General features: G+C 42.8%; 1 protein-coding gene across 2 annotated transcripts in view; it reads right to left on the reverse strand.

Annotated features, from left to right (window-relative positions):
• Positions 1–17,616, reverse strand: part of TMC5 (transmembrane channel like 5) — an 83,125-nt gene that overhangs the window by 48,450 nt on the left and 17,059 nt on the right. For both annotated transcript variants that reach the window (XM_037814466.1, XM_037814465.1), the window contains exons 3-5: positions 7,331–8,193; positions 4,975–5,147; positions 805–894 (exon numbers count right to left, since the gene is read on the reverse strand). In XM_037814466.1, coding sequence (XP_037670394.1) covers positions 805–894; positions 4,975–5,147; positions 7,331–8,121 — 1,054 coding nt within the window. In that variant the 5' untranslated portion in view covers positions 8,122–8,193. The remainder of the gene's footprint in view (positions 1–804; positions 895–4,974; positions 5,148–7,330; positions 8,194–17,616) is intronic.

Raw genomic sequence — 17,616 nt, forward strand, 5'->3', positions numbered from 1 at the left:
CTCCAATGGCTCCTACAGTCCACCATCATTATAAGTTGACGAGTACCAGAAAAGTTCTGATCCCTGCACCCTCCTTCCCACCAACGTATAATATACATAAGCCACAGGCTGAACTTGCGACCCGCAGGCCTCTCTCTTATGGTAAAAATTATTGGTCCAAGTGTGACCCTGTGTCACAAAACAGGACTGGGCAGAGCCCTCCCAAGGCACTGCCTGACAGGCCCAGGGAGAAGGAAAGGCTTTCCAATATGGTTGCTAAGCTGAGAGGGTGCACCTCTGGGCCTGCTAATGGCCATGCTTCCTGGCCTATGGAGAAGGCCTGACTGTGATAGAGACAAATGAAGCGAAGCTTCAAAGAAAAGCTGAGCCAAGTGGAGATGAGAAATGGATGGAGAACAAGAGTCCAGGTGGCATGGAGGCCTGCGTTCCTTTAATTCATTCAATGAATTTATTCAACTAATATCTCTGCAGTACCTCCTGTGCACTCTTCTAGCACTGTTCTAGGTGCTACAAGGCAATTCTAACTTCAATTCTGTAAGTTTCCCCAGTATCCTTCCCCCTACATGAACCTTGGACTTATGCCCATTTGAGTTGGGTTTCTGTCACTTGCAACCGGAAGATTCCTGATGAAGATGCCTTGGTATCCAGAAGGGAAGACATTTTGCATTTCTGAATGATAGATTAAGCAAGTACAGCATCCTGTACTGCACCAGAGGCCAAGAGGAAATGGCAGTGTCTGGATGGCCTTGAACTCATTCCTTCTCCAGGGCTGACATTTGTGACCACTGTCCATTTAAGTCTTACCTTGGGGTGACTTGTGCCAGTCACGTCCAGACAGTGATGGGTCTTTGTAAGGATGGTCTGGGCTTTGTCCGTCTGCAAAAGCAGGGTTCACTGCAGTGAAGAGGAGGGAGATATTGCCAATTAATGAGATTAATGAATGAATAAATGAATGAAATTAATGAAATTCCTGAGCACATATCGGTTAGTAAAACTCAGTCCCTATCCTCAAGGTTCCAACAGACTAATGATTAAGGACACGGGTAAAAAATAGGCAAAAATACAAAAAAAAAAAAAAAAACTGCTGTTAAATATAAATAGTCAGATGGTTTCCGCTTGACTACCAGCCATGGTTAAAAATAGTTATGCTGAGATCTGGGTCATGCCTACACACATATACCTGGAAAAAAAGTTTCACAGAACAATACTCTGTTTTTCTACATAAAATGCACTCTGTTATATTCTTATTCTCCAAATAAGTAATAATTCTGTCCTCCAAAAAGAGGTCTGGCCTTCATCCCGGCTCCTGGAAGGTAAACTCTAAATCTTTGGAATTGCCCTTGGTAGGAGTGTCTTGTTATTCCTGGTAGGTCCACAGCAGCCGGACTCCTGATGGTTTATGCTAAGGTGATGAGAGGGCGGGGCCAGCCTCACAGGTAAGTCTTCCTGCCACACCAGAAAGCCCAACCACGTGATTGGGAGGGTGGGGCTTTGAGCTTGGTTGTATTAGCCAGACCCGGGAGCAGGACTGGAGACCAGTCCAGTCAGGTGGGCACTGATTCCCCCAATCATGTCTACGTAATGACCCTTGAAGCTTGGGGAGCTTCCATGATTAAGAAGATGCTCCACTATCCCTGGAGGGTGACGCATTCTGACTCCCCTTGGAAAGGACACGAAAGCTTGCGTCTGAGACCCTCCCAGAGCTCACCCTCTGCATCAACTTCCTTGGGCTTCTTTTTATTTGTATCATTTTCACTATAATAAAACTATCATCTTAAGTATAGTGCTTTCGGTGACTTCTATGGGTCATTCCAGCAAATTCTGATACCCAAGGGGGTGGTGGGAACCCCTGAATTTGGAGCCAATTGGTCAGAAGTGCAGGTGTCTTGTCCCCCAGCTTGTGGCTGGTGTCTGAAGGGCAATTTCTAAAGGACCTCCCTTAACCTGTGGGTCCGGACTGACTCCGGGGAGTTAGAGTCAGAATTGAGTAATTGTAGTTGCTGTCAGAAGTTACTGCAACTCATGCAATATTCTACTCGATTGTATTTCATTTTTAAAAGTTAATTTCACAACCCATTAATGGGTTACAACTCAGAGTTTGAAAACTACTTGTCTAGGTGATTACAGAGGCTTTTTCCAGCTCTAATATTTTATGATGACACAAGAGTATGTTTGAAATATGGCATGATTTTTTTAGGGACAGAATCTATTCTCAGCACTTACATAATAGTGATATAATTCAATAGATTTTTATTCAGTCTATGATAAATATTAAGGCTGAAGACCTCAATAGAGGAAATGGGAGTACATTTTTGATGGGAGCAATGCACAAAAACTCCACTTCAGGAGGCTCTGGGGTTTGCTGCCTGGGCAAATCCTGGGGTCAAATCCCAGCACACAGTCTTACCAGCTGTGTGCCCTTGGGAAAGTTACTTAGCCTCTCTGAGCCTTAAATTCCTAGTCAGTAATAGAGGGCTCATAATAGGGTTTCTACATAGGATCATTGATGGAATTGACCCTTTGATACACGTAAAGTGTTTAAAATAATCCAGGAGCATTGTTAGCTATAAGTATGTATTAATTATTGAGATAGAGCAATTGTTGTTCAGTGAACATTACATCTCCCTCCATGGGAGCTATCTCCATGGATACTGGGCTTGGTCACAGGACTTGCTTTTATCAGTGGAAGATGGGCAGAAGTGCCATTTTGCCAGTTCCAAGCTAAGGCCTTTAGAGACATCATGTCTTTTTTGCATGCCACTTTGAACACTTCTAGCTTTTACCATGGGAAGAAAATGCCCCCAGGTAGCCCACTGGAAAAGAATAAGACCAGACTTAAACAGAACCTGCAACATGGAGCTAAGCCCAGCCGAGCCCCATCTAGTTCAGCCAAACCCCAACCAACCCCAGAGATGTGCTGATTGTATGAAACTGGCTTTTTGGAGCTGTTTGTTACGCAGCATTACTGTGCTGATGGTTAACTATACAACTATCATAGTTGTTGTTGCTGTCAATTCAGTTAACATTTTTCAAGCACCTGCTGTGTGCCAGGAACTGTGACACTGGGAAAATCAACTAAAGCCTTGGAGGATTCACCAATGACCATGGATTCTCCTTCAGGAGTGCCTCGTCTATCAGGATGGATGACCCTGGATGAGTCATTGCAATATTTTCTGGCAAGGGCTACAACCTTTCTCCTATAGTGGAGCCCAGAAAGGGAGCCACACTTGACTGTTTGGGGTTGTTTTTTGTTTGTTTGTTTGTTTTGTTTTTTAAGCATCTTAATTTCCAATTTTCTGTGGAGGTTGGCGGTCAGGAATCTGCATTTGCCCCAATTCCACCCAGCAGTCCAGCAAGGTAAGTAAAAGTTCAGGCTTTGGGTTGAACAGACTGGATTTTCACCCTGGCTCTGTCGATTTAGTAGCTGCATGACCTTGGGTACGTTTCTCTGTGAGCCTCAATTTTACCATCTGTAAAACGGTGAGCAATAGTACCTGCCCTGAGGGTGGTTGTGCAGATTAAACAAAATAATAAAGAGGCAGCGGTGCAGCAGGGTCTCCAGAGCGTGGGAAGCACTCCAAAGCGGCTCAGCATTAGCAGTTCCGCTTGCATTAGGGTGGGATGGCATTTCTCAATGTTTTTTGTTTTTTTCCATTATCAACCCTCCAAGGAGTCTTTTTAGACATTTTCTCCTAATTGCCCTCCCCCATGGAATCTTAATAGCTCAGGTACACTGTATATCTGTTTTTATACTATATGTGTGTCTGTGCTTTATATACAAAAGGAGTCAGTGTTCCCCACCGTCCCAAGAACAAATTTTCACCCCTTGCGGGTGATATCATCCCCCTCGAGAACACATGGCATAGAATTTAGAATAGCTCTTGGGTACACAACTGATGTTTGAGCTCCTGGATGAATGTTTTCTATGCAAACGTGTAGCAGTATTTTTTCACTAGTAAAAGTACTAGTACAAGTGAAAATCAGTTCCTTGCTCTCTGCCTGCATCAAAACCATCCCCATTCACCCCCCTCCCGGTTGCTCAATTCTCAGCCTGCCCCACTCAGCACATTCATCCTCTGTCTGATCTTGGCCAAACTCCCTCTCCCTTCTCCAACTCCCACAAGCTCTAAATTCCTGTAACATTGACTCGAGTTTTTTTCTCTGGTGTAATGAACTGGATACATTACCAGGTAATAAGAATTTTTCTCCTCCTGGAAGGAAAGAACTGCTGTTTAGAGTTTCCTTTGCCTGGCAGAGCTAAGCATCTTACCTGTAGCACGTAATAGATTCTGAGGACAATGTGATTTTCCATGTATACTTGCTAGTTTTCTTTAGTTGTGCTGTGTTGGCTTCCTCTCCCCACTCAGGTGTTAAGGAACGTGCCTCTTACCTCCTTTGTCCCACCACCCCACAGATTAGTGCCTACCATTGTGCTCAGCCCCCTGCAGGTTCTGCAAACCTGAGTGCTGCCTGCTGAACACTTTAGTATGTGCTCAACTAAAGCTGGCCACCGACAGCCCAAAGCAGAAGATAGCCTACCAACGGTTGTGTTTGCCCAGCTCAGTGTTTTTCATTTTTAACATTATTTTGGAGCATGTAAAAATCAGGAGGCATCACATAAAAACTCATATTTCTGGCTTTTCTTCAAAATCTGACAATCTGGTCATATCAAGGCTACATTTCCATATAACCATGATGGGCCAAACCTGAACATCAGACCCCTTAGGTAGGCACAGGGCAGACACTCGTCTTGTCCACAGCCCCTACCTGGCCAAATCAATGGCTAGTGATATTTTCTTGGCTTCTCTAGACATGGAGTTCTCAACCTTTGAAAATTAAGTTGTGTATTTGGGGGCAGAGAGAAGGGGGATCAACCAACCCTTCTTTTCTCTGACTCCTTAATATTGTGCCCCAAAGTCAGTTGAATTTTATTTTTTTCCCCAGGATATGATCCTCATCTTAACAAATGCTTACCATATCCACTTCCAGGAGCACCTGGCACAGAAGGGCCACATGGATTTGCCATCTCCATGGATGTCATTTCGATGCTTTCTGGGTCATCTTCATTCTCTCTCCCAAGGGTACCCAAGGGGACATCACTCTGGTGACGGATTGTAGGCTGGATCTGAGATGTTCTGGTGAGCACCCTGAAATTCCAAAATGATGGTCACTGTCCATCCAGTGGTGTGGTGAGGATATTCATCCACCCATCTGTCTACCTGTCCACCCATCTACCAAGCCAGCCAACTTGCCAGCCATTCCATAAATGCTGAAGCTGTATGTCAGGCATGGGCTGGGGAGGGAGGATGCAAACATAAAGACATGGGGGATCTGCCCGCATGAGTTCTCAATACAGTCTGGTAGCGCTTCTTGGATGTGATCATCAACAATTATAATACAGGTAGAAGCTGAGGAGTATCAGAAGACAGACTCAGGAAGTTCAGAGGAAGGCGAGAAGAATTCTGGCTAGGTGTTTGGGACAAGGGTAGAAGGGAGGATGGCTATGGGAAGATGGAATTTGACCTGAGATTTGAAGGATAGATTTAAACCTGAAGAGTTGGGGGGGGGGGGCAGTATTCCAAGGATGAAGAACAGCACAAACAAAGGTGTGAGGATGGAAAGTGCAGATTGCTAAGAAAACCTGGAGCAACAGCTTTCAATTTTATATATTTACCAATTCCCAGACCTCACCCCAGACAATTAAATCAGGATCTCAGAGAGTTGGTCCCAGACATCTGCATTATTTTTTAAGTTCTCAGGTTATCAGATAATTCTAAAGACTGGGAGGGACCAAGAACGACTGAACTATTTCTGTTTGGGGTGATGGAAAAGATTTGGTAATGGATGTGGTGCTGGTAGCACAACATTGTGAATGTAATGAAAACCACTGAACAGTATACCCCAAAGTGGCTTAAATGGGAAATTTTATGTTGTAGACATGTTGCTACAATAAAAAATTTTTAAAATATTTTAAGTGTAGCAAAGGATGGATTTGGACCTGAGAGGAAATAAATTAATAACTGGCAAGAGGAAATAACTGCCCTAGAGTATAGGGTCAAGGTAAGGAGGGGACAGGAGAAGCAGGAGGAGTCTAAGCAGACTGGTCTTTGGAGAGCATCTTCCATCAGCACAGAGCATCCTCGTTCATAGAAGTTCTCGTAAGTGGGGAACCATGAAGAAGAGAAGCAGAGCGACGGGATCAAACATGTATTTTGGAATGATGAATCAGACAGTAGGGGATAAGACCAAGGAGGACATTCTGAACTGGTCTTGCCAACTCTACTATTCAGACCCTGAAGACATTTTGAAATGTCTGTTGCACACGCAAATCCCCTGTCCTTGTACCTAGAAAAAAAAATGCCAGCGATCAGTTTTTGTCAAATTCATAAAAATTAATAATGGAAATAACAAATGCAAACTAAGATTTGGATTGGTTAAAATTTGGTATCAATTTTTTTAAAAAATGACTGTGGAATCCCATCATGTTGGTAAAAGCAAACACTGAAAAACCTAACCCAGGAAAAATTAGATTTGGTAAAACTAAACCACTCAAACTAACACTGTCAATGGCCAGTACTGCACCTGGTAAAATTTATCATTGACTAAAAACTGATGGAAGAATAAAATCCTCTTGAAGAAATTTAGACGAAATACGAGCCACGAAAAAATTAGACAATAAAAATAACAATCTTAAAGAAATACTGACAATGGTGAAAATTATATTTGATAAAATTTGATGAAAACAGGGCAGAAAAATCAATGAATCAAATCTGCTATAAAGTTCACATGAAAATTAATTCTGATGACAACAATTTCAGTAAAATAAAAATGAAAGCAGAAAAAAATGGGAGTGGCTGAGCCATCTTGTATTTAAAAAAAAAACTGAGGAATTAAATTGACTTCATGGAATTAGATCTTCAAAAGATTTTCTTTGTAAAAAGTCATTAGTGTTGAGATAATTTTGGTTAAAATGTTTGGATTCATAACTATCAAGTCTCTACCCTAACCTCACTGTCAAGGTCGCAGGGTCCAAAGAATGGGGAGCGAAATGCCCTGCATGGATTGTATAAGGAAGAAATGGGAGACTGGGGAGGAAGTTTTCCAAGCAAGAGTGAGGAAAGATCAAATTCAAGCAAAGGCTTGAAGCCTCAGGCTGTTCCATGCGTGGTCCAGTTCTGGTCTACAGGTAGGTATGGACGTTTCACCACAATTCGAGGTCATGGAAACCATCATACATGTCCCCAACCCAAACCACATCCATTAAGTCCCATTTACTTGGTGATCCAACACTTACCCCCCACCCCCAATGGACAAAGATGCCTGTACTTACCCCCTGGTCATTGCTGGGGTCTCAGAAGAACCATAATCACTACCACCCTCAGCACCTGGGTAATCAGGCTCTCCCCAAAAGTTTGGAGAGTTCTGATAATCCTCAGCACCGGGGTAGTCTGGTTTCCCCCAAAAGTTTGAAGAGTTAGGTTGATTCTCAACACCTGGATAATCAGGCTCTCTCAGAGAGTATGTGTATCGATTGCTTCTGGAACCAGCATATTCTGGATTCCTTCTGGAGCCTGGCTGCTTGGAATTGGCTCTGGGGCCAAGATGATTAGAGTCACCCTGAGCTCCAGGGTAGTCTGGTTCTTCTAAGGAGCCCAAATAATCTGGATTTGTTCTGGAACTTGCATAGTTTTCACTGCTTCTGGAACCTGGGAAATCAGGAATTTGTTGAGCTCCAGGGTAGTCTGGCTCTCTGGACGAGACTCGGTGGTATGGATTGCTCCAAGAGCCAATATAATCCGGCTCTGCCAGAGGTCCAAGATAATCTGAACTTGTTCTAGAGCCTGCAGTGTATGGATTTCTCCTAGTCCTGGGATAATCTGGATTACTCTGAGATCCAGGGTAATCTGGCCCTGCCAGAGATACGGGATAGTCTGAATTTGTTCTGGATCCTGCAGAGTATGAGTTGTTCCTGGTGCTGGGATAGTCTGGATTGTTCAAAGGATCTGGAAGATCTGGATGATCCTGAGTTTTCAAATACCCCTGCGTTTGGTTCCGAGACCCTGAATAGTCAGGGTAATCTGGATCTTCTTCATACCCATTATTCCTGTAATAGGCAGACATGCTGGTACAGATTCTTCACCCAGGAATATTAAAATATTCCCAATTGTGCAATTATATAGAGAATTGTTTTAACTGTAAAACAAAAAGGAAGGAAAAGGTCAGGTTTTCATTTCTTCCCTGCAGAGATTATTGATTATGTTTGAGTATAGCTGTTCTCCTTTCTTTCACAGTGAGTTACATGGCTGCCCAGAATAAAGACTGTTTCCCAGCCTCCCTTGCAGCTAGGTGTGGCCATGAGACTGGTTAATGGGATGCGAGCAGAAGCGAGATATACAACATCCAAGTTGTGTTCTTTTAAAGGGATGGGGCATGCCCTTCCTTTCTCAGTCTTCTTACTTCCTGTGGGCTGGAATGTGGAAAGGATGGTGTGCCATCTTGGGCATGCACACAAATGCAGCACCATGGGGACAGCCACAGAATGAGGTGGAAGGAGCCTGGGATACTGATAACATTACAGAGCAAAGCTGTCATACCAACTCAGACTTATACATGATAGAGAAATTTTTATATAGTATAAACCACCATGCTTTGTGTCCCCGAAATATGCAGCCAAACTTACATCCTGACCAATCCATTTCCCCAGTGTATGGGGGAAAAAACAATGAACTGAAGGATTAGAAGGAACAAGGACTTTTTGAGCACTTTGATTGACATTGTGGTTCTAGGGTTCAAAGCATAAATTCATATAAATGCACAGAGGAAGAATGGTTAATGGTAACTGGAGGACTTAGATAAGGAGGTAATTGCTACAACCCCTTCCAATCTGAAACTATTTTATGAGTTCCATTTGCCTCTAATCTACAGACACAGCCTACTCTCAAAGCAGAGGTGATAGGATTTTAATTCTGGGTGTGCTGGATATTGTTGGTTTTACATGCCTTTTACCCATGTCTCCTTCTTTTGGCATCAATCCTCCATCTTGCTCTGGGGATCTACCCCTCCCCCACTTAGTCCAGGTAACATGGATCGCATTCCTGATGCAAAGGATGGTCACATGACTCAGGCCTGACCAATTAGTGTCCAGACCCACTTTCACACAGGGTTGGGTTCATGAATGGGGGTACATGACCCAAGACAGCCCTTAGGAACTAGTCTTGACTTACTGGGCAAGAGATATTCTCATTTCACAGGGGGTGCTAAGGTGATAGAAGGTAAGCCTGGCATTTCTGGTATAGGGACAGTTGGAATAAAGAAGAAAATAATAATGGAGAAAATTTGAAGAAGAGTCAATAGGATTTGTATAGTACAGTTATAAATATTTGCTTTCATCCGTTGTAGCAAATGTACCAGAGCAATGCAAGGTGTTAATAATAGGGTGATATATGGAAACCTTGTATTTTATGCATGATTTTTCTGTAAACTCACAACCTCTCTAATAAAAAAAAAAAGATTAAAAAGAATTAATAGGATTTGTTGACCAGTCTGACAAGGGAAAGATAAAAGATAAGGAAAATAAAAAACAAAAATATCTCTATAGTTTCAAGCCAGCATGATTAGAAGAATGGTGTTATCTTTGAGACCAAGGAAGTAGAACATTTTAAAAGTTCAGCCAACTTTTATAAGTTTATCTTTATGCTACGGGCAAGGTTAGACTTTTTATTGAGCAATCAGAGCTAAAGACAATAACAATCTTCTGCTATCACTTACAGCCTTAAAATGTTCATTTGCCAACTCAATTCCATGTTTCTTAGCATACTGGAAGTCTGTTTTGCTTGATTTTGTCACTGCCCAGCATCCAGTTCTCTCTTTTGTGGTAACACTTCAATTTTCCTTGAGTAATCACCTCCTCCCCACTCTCAGGTATGGACATGTGAACCAGTCAGAATTTATTTTCTTCCTGGCCACAGTGATTGGGTCAGGGTATATAACTCAGTCAGAGCCAATGAGATTCAATTTCAGGAGTTTTGTTAGAACTGTTGGGAAGATAGAAGCTCTCTCTTTCTGCTGGACTTGGAGTTAGGAAGTTGGATATCTGAAGCTGCCATGAATCATCAGTGGAGAAGATCTGCCTGAGAGTGATCCCAACAGGGAGGAGAACAGAGCCAAGAGATAGATGGAAAGAGAAACTGAATGCCAATGACATGGTTTAAGCACCTGAAACCAGCCATGCCTGAAGGTGACCAACCCCTGGATACGTGAGTCATTTCATTCACTTTTTTGACTTAAGTTAATTTGAGTTGGGTTTCTGTCATTTGCCAATGTAAGAGAAGACTTCTGACTAATATGCCGAGTTTTGCAAACAGGAACATCTATATAAATTGTCTGTGAGCTCTATGAAGATTAAATGCTATGCCTTATTGCAACTTATTTTTCATAACATAGAAATCGAACCCATTCATTTACTTGTTCTAAGACTAGAAGTGAATATATTTAAGGTCTAGAAACTTTGATGGTCCACCAAAACCCAAGTTACTGCATCTAATGAGCTAAATGACGTCTGCTATATTTAAGAAATTGAAAACGGGTACAACTATAGCAGCCCAAGAGAAATGAGTATGTCCACCAAAAGGCAACAAGAATGTTCACAGGAGCATTTTCGTTCTTCATAGCAGGCAAAAATTGGAAGAAACTGAATGTCTTTCAACAGCAGAATAAGAAAATAAATTGCGGCATATTCATACAATGAAATGCTACGAGCCATCCCAAAGACTGAATTTCTGCTACATGTAACAACAGCGATGAATCTCACAGATGTAATGACAAGGGACAGGAGTCAGACACAAAAGATTATCTACTGCATAACATTTATACAAAGTTCAAGAACAGGCAAACTAATAAATGGTGATAGAAGCCAGAATACCAGTTGCCTTGGGGTTGATAGGGGAGGTAAGTCATGGCTGGAAAGGACATGGGGAAGGCTTCTGGGGCACTGGAAATGTTGTCTAACTTAATCTGGGTGGTGGTTATAGTGGGTTGTGGTGTGTGTAAAAAATCACCAAGTTGTTTGCTTAAGGTTTATACACATCTCTGTAAACATATTACTCCTTAATTTTAAAAGGAAAATTAAAAATTAAAATGAGCTAAACCAGAAGTCATAACAGAAAAACTCCATTTCTCCAAGGGGCCATGATACCATTTGGTTAAAAAAAACACAAACTAAGGGGTCTGGCTCACAAACATTTCCAATTTTCTTATATATAAATGTGGTGGCTTGAATTATGCTCCCCGACAAAAGATATGTCCTTAATCTTAATCCGTGTCCTTGTGGGTGTGAGCCCACTGTAAATAGGACCCTTTGAAGATGTTATTTTTAGTTAAGGTGTGGTCCATCATCATTAGGTTAATCTGTAGAACTGGAGACCTTATAAAGAAAAGTCAGAGAAGACCACGTAGGAGCCAGGAGCCAGAAAAAATCTAGACAGCAGGCACCGGGAGAGAGAGCCACCATGTGAAGGGAGGCAGAGAAGACAGACAAGGGACCCCAAGGATTGAGACAAGCCAGCGCCAGGATGCCACAGACTTGATTTTGAACTTCCAGCTTTACAAACCGTGAGCCAATAATTTCCTGTGGTTAGGTCAATTGTGTGGTATTTGACATAGCAACCTGGGAAACTAAGACAATAAATCACAGAAAATCTGAATTAATGAAAATGGAAGCTAGCAGAGGACTGGAGATATTATCTAACTGAATCATCTGTGGGGCCGTAAGTGAAAATGATGAAAGACCCAGTCCTTGGCTTTGGTTAGAATGGGGTTTAGTGCCCCCGCTGGCTGTGGGACTCGGGCAAGTCACTGAACCTCCCTGAGTCTATTTTCTCACCCATAAAATACTGACAATAGTATCCCCTAGGGTAGTTGGAAGGACTGAATGAGATATGGCACACGAAGCAGTCGGCACCAAGAAAAGCATTCACCAAATGGAAGCTATTATTACCACTGTTTTTGATGTGTAAACCCTGCCAACTTCCAAAAGAAATACGCATTGGTGGACAATAAAAGTCATGCACTCAATCAGAACACAATTAAAGAAATAGAAATTGTTTTATAATCAGGTAGAGGGAGAAGCAATTCTTCAAAACTCCTAGTCTGACATAGTGATTATAACTGAGAATGAAATTTTGCCGTGAGCTTATTAGCCATGCATAAACGAGAACCGTGACAGATTATCTAATATTCACTATAAGTGAGGGTGGGGGGGGAGAGGAAGTATACCTGTTTTTTCAAGAGGGCCCGATTTCTTCCCAGGATGAATTTCTGAAAAGAATTTATCATGAGAACTCTTCCTAAGGGATCAGATAACAACATAGCAAATCCGGAGCTCAAGGTCACCAGGAAGCTCCAAAAACTCCAGGGCAAACTGCCAGAGTAGAGTGGGGTGGAGACTGTGACATCTCCTTCAGGTCATTGCAAGGAGTTGTGCAGCCCTCTTGCGGGAAGGCGATCTCATATGGCTATTTCTGGCAAATTAGCTGCGAGTGTAAGTGACTACATCTACTCTTAGTCCCCAGCCAAAGTGTTTAGGAGCCAAAACATGACCCTTTAGTGCCCTTTTCCCTTGTTGTAGCAACAGCTGACATTCCAGATGGGTTCCTGCATGACTCAAAGCAGCACATCTCACCCCCACCAACTCATAGCTTTTCGTGAGCAAGAAATAAGCATTTATGTGTTCAGCCACTGAAGTTTTAAGGTTGTTTGTCAGTGCAGCAAAGCTTAGCCAAGCCTGACTAATACAAGACCATTTGCAGTCTCTGTTTTGAATCTTCAACCAAATCACTCACACTAATAGCAATGTTATATGTGATCAGCCAACAATTAGTTTCCAGTCTGTTGGTATATATCTCTGTTCTACTGTTGTCATTTGACAGGAGCTTGTGTTTGGGGCATCTTATTCACGGTCCAGGCACAAAAGGTGCTCTAACCACTACCACCTGCACTGTTACAAATGGCTAAACAAACAACAAGCTAAGTTCTACAGAAAATGGTTGGGGAAGAGGAGGAAGGAGGAAACAACAAAGAAGCATTCTTGTATTGTTGAATGAAGAGGGAGTGCTCTTCTGAGAACCTTACTCTTGGTTTCATATGAACTACTAGATCGATCACATACCCTCCCTTTTCAAAGGAATGATAAATTTTGTTCCTTGGGAAAAGCACAAAAGGATACAATACATTTGTTTTCTTTCAATTTTTGTTTCTCTGGTATTTCCCCAGTAAGGGCTACTTCCTGGACCGTCTACTCTTAAACCTCCTTTTGACATCCCATTTAGGGTTTCCCACTTCACTACTTCAGTGCTGCAATTTTCAATCACTGGCCTTCTAAATCTGTTTCTTGGAGCTTCCTATTGGAGTTTGCAAGTTTCGCTTGTTTAAATGGGTGGTCATAGCAATCTTGCATTTGTGATTCAGCTGAATTTCAGGGGACAAATTACATCCCAGAATTTTGATGAGGACATCTTCGGGCCATTTACCTAGATCTCAGCTCCTTCTTAGCTCTCCTGAACTTAAGACAATATAAGTCAAGTCAAGCCACCTGAGGTAGTTTGAAGCTGTTATGTACCCCCAGAAAAGGCCACGTTCTTTTAATCCATTTCTGTGGGTCCAGACCTGTTATAGGTGGGACCTTCTTATTAGGTTATTTCAGTTATGATGTGACCCACCTCATTCAAGATGGGTCGAATCCTCTTAGTGGAGTCCTTTATAAGAGGATAAAAGACAGAGGCTAAGAGACACAGAAGCTAAGAGATGAAATTAAGAGAAGCTCATAGAGAAAAGCCTCCAAGAAGCTAAGAGAGGACCCACAGAAGCTCAGAGAGGAAGCCACTGGAACCAGAAGCTGAAAGCAACGAAACCCAGGAGTGAAGGACCAGCAGAGGCTGGCTATGTGCCTTCCCATGTGACAGAGGTGTCCTGGATGCCAGCAGCCTGTCTTCAGAGTCCAGATATTGTCCTGCTGATGCCTTGAGTGGGATATTTATATGGCCTAAGAACTGTAAATTGTCAGTTAATAAATCCCCATTGTAAAAGCCAACCCATTTCTGGTATATTGCATTTCATCAGCGTTAGCAAACCAAAACACCACCTACTAGCTCTGTTGTGCAGTCCTCAAAGTGATCTCACAAAACAGAGGGAGTCAAAGTCCCTGAAGGTTGTCAGGCCAAGCTTTGTGTATAATAACAAAATACTGGAAACAATCAAAAACCCTCTCAACAGGAGAAGAACTGAATCAGTTTCCGTCCATCCGCACAACAGAAGATCATGGAGCTGCCAGGAAGAATGCTTTAGGTACAAGTGTATCAGCAAAGAGATGGCCACAGAATATTGTTAACTGAAAAACCAGGTTGTAAAACAGTATTATTGCAGTCCCATTTTTGTTAATAATATAGAAAAAGACCTATGAGCAATGGTTTTTTAAAGGAGTTAGTTGAATCTATATGCACCCTCATGGAACAGTATATATTTCAAATAATATATTTGAAAAGAAAAAAAAAAGAGCACATGGCAAAAAAAATGCAGATGATGGGATTTCATTTTTGTAAGTAACATCAATGAACAGATCTTGTTAGCATTTGTGCTGGGAATGAAATCTGTAGGAACATACCCTAAAGCATTAATAGTAATTAAATTATGAGAAGAGGTGTGGTTAATATGTACACGTTTGTCATATTTGAATTCATGTAATATTAATATATTATTTCTATAATTTTAAAAAATATTTTCATCAAGACAGTCTAGGCGTTAGTGAAGAAGGAAACCAAAGGTGTGTCTGAGTTAGATTTATAATCACTAGCATAGAAGCCAAGCTGGATTCAGTCATGATTTTGAAGGACTCGCCATTGATCTCTCACATCCTCTGTTCCCTCCCCTTTCCTCCTAGGACTGCCATCTCCCTCCAAAGATACTGAGGTCCTGCAAACTCCTCTCTGACCATCCCAGGTCTTGCCTTAGGACACCCTCTTTCTTACATCAATACGTATCTCATCCGCATGGATAAATCTCCAAAACTGAACGCAGAGCAGAAGAGGCCAGACGCAAATGAGTACACACTGTACGTGAAGCTCAGAAATAGGCAAATCTTCCGGAATGATAAAAATGTTCTATATCTCATTTGGTTGATGGTGACACAGATGTACATAACTCCAAAACCTCATCAAAAGAAAACTTAAGATCTGTGTGTATTTATTTTATTTTAATTACAGCTAAATAAACAATACTAATATATTTTTCAAAATGTATCTGTCTTGGGCCTCATTCCCACAAATGACTAAAGCAAGAGTCTTGCAGTCTCTGGCAAACCGATCCAGGGTGAAGGGCTCCTGGAGTGCCCTCTCAGGCGGCTGTGTGAGCAAGGAAGAGATTTCTCAAGGCAGTGCCTTGGGGTTACGGGATCCCTTCCTTGTCTTCAGTGGAAGAAATGTCACAATCACTGTGCTCGGTGAGAACATGTTTGGGGGCTGCAGTTCCAGGCAATAACCGAGAGAAATATTTGGTTTTGGCCAATGCGTACCTAATAAGTTCATGCTAGCCTCTGCTGTAGGAGCTTTACCTGCAGAGGATGAGCTCACTGAATCCTCACCAGGCGAGTGGGTGTGGTAGGTGGAAGAATGACACCTGCCCCCCCAAAAGATAGGTCCATCCGAACATGCGAATGCGAAAAGTGTCTTTGCAGATGTGACTAAGGATCTTGGGGTGAGCTCTACATCCCATGACAATTGTCCTTAGAAGAGACAGGGAGAAGACAAGGAGAAGGCCACGGGAAGACGGAGGCAGGGGTTGGAGTGATGCAGCTGGAAGCCAAGGGACAGCGAGGACGTCTGGCTGCCACCAGACTGAGGACAGTGGACCAGAATGATTGTTCACAGTCTCCAGAAGGGACCGACCCTGACAGCACCTGATTCCAACTTGTGGCTTCCAGAACTGTGAGAGCCACCGAGTGTGGGGGAATTTGCTACAGCAGCCCTAGAAAATGGAGACAGTAGGGACTATTGTCACTCCTGTTTGACAGGTGAAGAAACTGAGTCACAGGGAGGCTGAGTCACTTGACCACGGATGTGGCAGAGCTGGACAGGGTCCTAGATGACCGGCTCCAGAGTCCACATCCCTAAGTAGTACAGGCCTCCAAAAACCCCACAGGGACAAGGACCAAGTCCGCTTTGCTTCCCACCGCCCTGTGCTCAGCTCAGTGCATGGCCCGTTGCAGATGGTCAAGACATATTTGTGGGATGAGTGAATGAATGAATGAATGACCTTCCCCACTCAAGATAGGTGACCACCTACTCCACCTATGGATGTGAAAGACAACCTACTCCTCTTCCTGCAGGAAAGCCCACCCCCCTCAGGTGGGACAGTGTGGGGCAATGACATGTAAAAATGTTATAGGTTCCTTTCCTCCTATGCTGGAGAGAAAGAAACTCCACTCCAGCAACTGGGGGAAAAGGGCAGGCTGAAGCAGCGTTTCCAGGGGGTAAGATCCCTGTTTTGCTTTTATCCTAAAACTGTACAGGATTAAAAGCTTACAACCAGCAATGAGTATGGGCATTTAACCTTCCTGTAGGTTAAGGCTTTACTTTTGGTGGAACTATCTCAGATCTCTGCAGGTACATCTCCTATCTCCTGGAACCCATGAGACAATCAATGGAGACCAAGCAAGGGAGCATGACTTTGCCCTACAGCGCCAGACATGGAGTTGTTCTCCCAGTCTCAAAGCCATAAAACAAGTCCTTGAGGAGTTAGGAGATTAGATTCTAAGGCCACAGGGTGGGTTGATCTGTTTGGACTCAAGCTGTGGAGGTCCACACTCTGCTTTCCTGGGGGACCCCACTGATCCCCCGAAGGTCCCATGTCCCCAACCCGTCCCCCTCCTGCATCTGACAGAACCATCTCCCCCTCCCTGGGACGTCCTCCCATCCAGGTGGCAGATGTTGTCCTTGTCTCTAATCTCCTTTTCCATCTCCTGCCCAGGGCCAGGTAGAACATCGTGGCCAGGGAGGCCGTGAACTGTGCAAAGGTTAATTCTGCAATTGAGGCCGTTTATTACCTGCAAGACAAGGCATGGGAGGAAGAGAAGCCAGGGCTTTGTAAAATAGCAAACCTTTGCCTCCCAGAGGAGGCAAAGCAAGGCCACAATTTCCCACATCAGCTGTAGGTTTTACTGCCTCCATGGAGGAACTTTGTTGTGCCAACATGTGACAGGGAAAACCCTTCAGCCTGAATGAGATCAACATTTTTATGCTAGCTACAATCCTGTAAATGACATGAGCTACATGCATATTTAAGAATCACAGAAAGTGATTTTATAGAAACTCTTAACTAGTTCCCATCAGCCACCACTCCACTTGATTTCAAATGGACTTAGCAAAAAATTTTTTGATGGTTTTTACAAGTATGGAAAGGGAAAGAATCTGGTGTCACCATCATTTTATTTTGCCAAATAAGGATATTAAAAGCATCAAAAACTATAACCATTGACTGTTATCATTATATCATAAAACATTTCATGTTAGTACAAAAAAAAAAAAAAAGTGAAGGAGGAGAGGAGTTCTATTTCAAAAAGAAGGGAAA

The sequence above is a fragment of the Choloepus didactylus genome, chromosome 21 (genome assembly GCF_015220235.1).
Source record: "Choloepus didactylus isolate mChoDid1 chromosome 21, mChoDid1.pri, whole genome shotgun sequence".
NCBI lineage: Eukaryota > Metazoa > Chordata > Mammalia > Pilosa > Megalonychidae > Choloepus > Choloepus didactylus.